The 5118-nt window shown below is 42.4% G+C and overlaps 1 protein-coding gene across 1 annotated transcript; it reads right to left on the reverse strand.

The window, feature by feature from the left end:
* Window positions 1–10: 10 nt before the first annotated feature.
* siglec15l (sialic acid binding Ig-like lectin 15, like) lies at window positions 11–4494 on the reverse strand. Its single transcript, XM_064946598.1, has 9 exons — window positions 4300–4494; window positions 3318–3713; window positions 2862–3214; window positions 2698–2766; window positions 2093–2137; window positions 1903–2003; window positions 1757–1795; window positions 1525–1593; window positions 11–193 (listed from the first exon to the last, which is right to left on the reverse strand). Exons 1-3 carry the CDS (start codon window positions 4340–4342, stop codon window positions 2940–2942), a joined length of 714 nt encoding a protein of 237 aa, XP_064802670.1. The 5' UTR covers window positions 4343–4494; the 3' UTR covers window positions 11–193; window positions 1525–1593; window positions 1757–1795; window positions 1903–2003; window positions 2093–2137; window positions 2698–2766; window positions 2862–2939.
* Window positions 4495–5118: the final 624 nt, after the last annotated feature.

Genomic DNA, 5118 nt, shown 5'->3' on the forward strand with positions numbered 1-5118 from the left:
ATTAGCCCATGTCAATCAAGCTACATAACAACATGGATAGCGATGAAATAAGACTGAAGCCCATCAGGAAGGAGTTTTCCATATTTCGATGCTTTGCAGCAGTAGGGTTTTGTTTCTGTCACCCCCCATCCATAAACAGCTGTTACCATGGAGACGAGGGCAGGATGCTCTTCTCTGTCACCACTTCCCGGGACTGCGACAGAGCAGAATGGGAAAGAGTGCTTAGAAAACCTTACCACATAAAGGCGCGCACACACACTCTGGCTGTGCATACCAGTAGGCCTCGTCTCTACATAAGCAAGTGAAGCCAGATATGGGACCCAAACCACACCCTAAAAGGACATTACCATGGCGAGCCAAACAGTTTTATGCATCAGCTGTACAAACTTAAGAACCTGAGTGAGTTACTCTCTGCATGTGGTCCAGAGGAACTAGATCCTCCGTGACACTTTGAGAACACCAGAAACACTGCAGCCAAAGGAAACCAATACATTTACATGTACAAATGCACCACTCTTTCTGCTTCGTGGTTCTACATGGGACGTTTAGTTTCGTTTAGTGATGCACCACATGGTAAGAACATGGACATGGACCCAAGCGACTTTGCGTCCTTGAAAAATGCTATATAAATACTATGTATTATTATGATTATTCTACACCAATATTGTCACGACTTCCCGCTGAAGTTGGTCCCTCTTCATGTTCGGTCGGCGGTCGAAGTCACCGACGACACTCTTTTTCATTTTCCTTTCGTTTCGTCTCGTCTTCCATCACACCTGGTTCCAATCCCATCAATTACATGTTGTGTATTTAACCCTTGTTCCCCCTCATGTCCTTGTCAGATTGCTTATTGTATGTGCTTGTGCACGGCTGTCCTGGGTGAGTCGGGTTATGTACCCATTATTTGATTGTTCTGTTTTCCGGTCGTTTAAAAAAAATAAACTGCGCCGTTTGGAAACACAGTTCTTGCTCTCCTGCGTCTGACTTCTCTGCCGCCAGTACGCACCCCTTACAAATATGAGAAAACCCTTCAGTAGTTCGATGACAGAGTTCCTTGCAGAGCTGGTGGATGACCACACTCAACCAGAGATACACTGAAGTTTTGCCCAGATAGCATCAGCTGGTTCTGTAGTGGTTGAGGCGAATGACCGCGCTGGAGTTCTTCTGTGGGTTCATGTGACGTGTGTTTAAAAGGAACCTTCACTTATTTGAAAGGAAACCCAGAAGTATAATGATGTAATGGCGCTCAGGAACAATAACAATTGTTATTGAGTAACATTTTGACAATTACAATAACACTACAGTTACAATAACACTACAGTTACAATAACGCTACAGTTACAATAACACTTGTAGAGCAATTATGTAATTGGACCTCCATAAGAATAACAATATAAAAACGGAATCTACCAAGTTGCCCCAATGTTGTGAACAATTTCAATAAGATTGACTGCTAAACTCTCGTTGATTACTTTTGAAAAATGTCTGTCAGAATGAGGGAGCTCCAGTTTCATTATGACATACCTCCAGAGTTGCATTCTCTCTGCTGCGCCTCGGCAGTTCACCCCAGCTTCACAATAGCATAGTGGACACCTGAAATGACAATGGACAGCATCATCAGAATAATGGAATGACAATGAAAAGTGAAGGGTTGGCGTTATATCATGTTATGTTAAGGACAGTGCTGTCTCAGCTGTATTATGCAATCTTAGACTTTCTTGTGTCACTTCAAGAAAAAAAACTAAAAATAATTCACCTTCATCTGGTATGGGGACACGAGAGCTTCTTTGGGGTGCTTAAAAGAAAAGAGGGCAATTTCACAAGCTTATCTGAGCTGGTTCTGGTACTTGGTGGTATACCTATGGAATTCATGGCCCAAAATTGCAATAATTGAATACTTACATTGAGTGGTGGTGTTCAGATGAACGTCTGAGTATACCAGATTTAGTAGCTCCATGTCGCCATCTTCTGTGAATTATGTTTATACAATGACTGTGGGCTTTCTGTTTGTGTAGAGAACAACAGTAAGAAACTGTGTGACACATTACAGATCTGAACCATCAGCAAATCCTTCACGGTCTTGTCCACTCACCCATTTCTGAGACATTGGCGTAGATAGAGGATTCACTGACCATAGCTTTAGAAACAGGGAAGTAAAATGTACAAATGTAAACTGCTGTGACGCACAAAGTTTATGACTGAATAAGAGGACATGAAGAGCTATGCTCAGACTCGACACTGGACCCAATCTTTTTGCCCACTTCTACAGAGGTGTAGTTGGGACACCAGGCAGGGATTGAAGGATACGGGAGAAGAGGGTGTAGAATACACAGAATATGAGTGGGCCGTAGACAAGAGAAGTTGATGGACTGGTACATAGGGAAGCATATGTGTGGAGATAGTGAATAACAGGGCAGCAGGTTGTCTAGCGGGTTAAGAGTGTTGGGCCATTTCCAATCCCTGAGCAAACTAGGTGAAACATCTGCCGATGTGCCCTTGAGCGAGGCACTTAACCCTAATTGCTCCTGTAAGTTGCTCTGGATAGAGCGTCTGCTAAATGACAAAAATGTACTGAATAGCCTTCCACTTAAACTGGCTTTCAACTCACACTCTGCCCTTTCATCTGATGAAAAATTATTACTGATCAGAAATACTATTCAAAGACTCAGATTGTCTAGAAAGAGTAAGACCCCTTACCTATAGCAGGATCTGTGCACAACTCAGATTGCTGCTTAATCTTTTCTGAATTGCAGAATCTCAGGTATCCTTTTGGAAAAGACCAGAGATAGTATATGAATCTGTAAATACGCCAAAAATATAATATCTTAACTAGTATTTATTTTCTTACAGAGATCACCTACCTCTTTTTCTCAGGTAAAATAAAGCCACGCCAAGGAGCAGCAGCAGAAGCAGGACCCCACACACAGAGAGGGCTACGGTCAGCGCAGTGGGTCCAGGGGGAACCGTCTCTCTGCCCTCCCCAGGCTGTTCTCTGCCCTGCAGGTGTACACTTCCTGGGTGAAGTAGGGGATTGAACTTGTCCACTGAAATGGGTGGGTTCCTATGGTGCTGACACCTGGGTCTATGTTGCCCTTAGAGGAGGAGAACCAGGTGATGGTGGATGGGGGGTTCCCCTCAACTACACACCTGAGGCTCCCGTTGCCTGGTCCGAGGGACGCCTCTACCCAAGACAGGCTGAGAATCTGGGCCTTAGCTAGGGACAAAGCACAAACCTTCCATGAGTATCATTGTGGTAAAGAGTTTCATATTCCTAGACCACCAGACCCTTATTGCTGACAACGTAGTGAGACCTTTACCAATGATATTGAGCTGTGTGCCGCTGGCAGTCTGCCACTTCCCATCAGCCCAGTAATAGTCCAGCTCTACTCTGCAGAAGTAAACTCCATTGTCTGTGACCGCCAGATCTCTGATGAGGAGAGAGAGATCCCTCTGCTTAGGATCTCCTTTGACTGAGAAGCGTTGGTATGACTCTGGAACTGAGCATTCATTCATTCCACCCGTAGTAACATTTTTCACCTTGCATTGGAAGAAGGGCGTATCATGGAATTGTCTGGTGATCCACTGAACTGTGATGCCTTTGGAGTAGTCTTGTTGCTTGGGGTGGGTGAAGGAGCAGGGTAGGACCACATCTCCTCCTATGGTGCTGTTCACTACAGGGGGAACTGTCATGGACCATGATTGTGAGAAGGTGCCTAGTGGGAGGAATATTAGTTCACAATTAGAGAAATTAGAGAAATCAATCATATTAAGGATATTACATGTTTGTTTTTTCTGATGGTCTCAAGTATTTAAAAAAAACTTGTTTTCTAATTGGTTCAACTGGCAATCTATTGTACTTTATCTAGTGTACTCTATTGTACTTTATTTAAACACACACGTCACTACCCAAAGGATGGGGTGGCAGGGTAGCCTAGTGGTTAGAGCGTTGGACTAGTAATCGAAAGGTTGCAAGTTCAAATCCCCGAGCTGACAAGTTACAAATCTGTCATTCTGCCCCTGAACAGGCAGTTAACCCACTGTTCCTAGGCTGTCATTGAAAATAAAATCTGTTCTTAACTGACTTGCCCAGTTGAAAAAAGGATCAACAAGTCATCTCTTATGATACTGTATAAACACATACTCATGAATATTACAACACTAAAGAGGGATAATTCCTTTATTCCCAAATTATTCAAGATTATTTAAATAAAGGTAAAAAAAAAATGCTAAAGCTTAAATAGGAATGTTTCACCAAAACTGAATCTGAATAGAAATAGCTAAAACTGGAGTTTGGCCTACCTGTAATGACAGAGAAGAGAGAGAAGAGTTGAGCCTGCACCATCCTAAAGGTAATCAAATATATACATATCCCTTTGGCACTGAGGAGAAAGAAAGTCAAGTCACGGAGAAGAAGTTCTACCAACACAATGCCTCTAATCAGGAAACAGTTGTGAAATGTACAACATGAGAATAGCCATTTCCCATTTAGTGCTTACTGTGAAACACAAGTCACGGAGAAGAAGTTCTACCAACACAATGCCTCTAATCAGGAAACAGTTGTGAAATGTACAACATGAGAATAGCCATTTCCCATTTAGTGCTTACTGTGAAACACGTGAGGGCTTGGCTGAGCATACGTGCATTAACAATGGAAGTGTATTATTTCTTTAGGCCTATTATGTGAATTTAAGATGTGTTTCCTGAGCCTCTATACTTGGTATCTATTATAGAAAGCATTGAGACTGGAACAATAGAGGACCTCCGTTTAGTCTAGTGAGATTTGAGCAATATAACAGTCCTACAGCACCTTCAGACAGTATTCACACCATTTTACTTGTTTCACATTTTGTGTTACAGCCTGAATTTAAAATGGATTAAATTGAATACGAAATATTCCATGATGTGGAAGTATGTTTTTAGATTTTTTTAACAAATTACACTGAACAACAATATAAAACACAATATATAATGTGTTGTTCCCATGTTTCATGAGACACAATCAAAGATCACAGAAATGGGTCCTATACGCACAAATTTGTTTAGATCCCTGTTAGTGAACAGAGCACTGGGAAGTGGGTGGTGGTGGGGGGGTTATGGTATGGCAGGCACAGTTATGGA

This window comes from Oncorhynchus masou, chromosome 29 (assembly GCF_036934945.1).
Source record: "Oncorhynchus masou masou isolate Uvic2021 chromosome 29, UVic_Omas_1.1, whole genome shotgun sequence".
Classification (NCBI taxonomy): domain Eukaryota; kingdom Metazoa; phylum Chordata; class Actinopteri; order Salmoniformes; family Salmonidae; genus Oncorhynchus; species Oncorhynchus masou.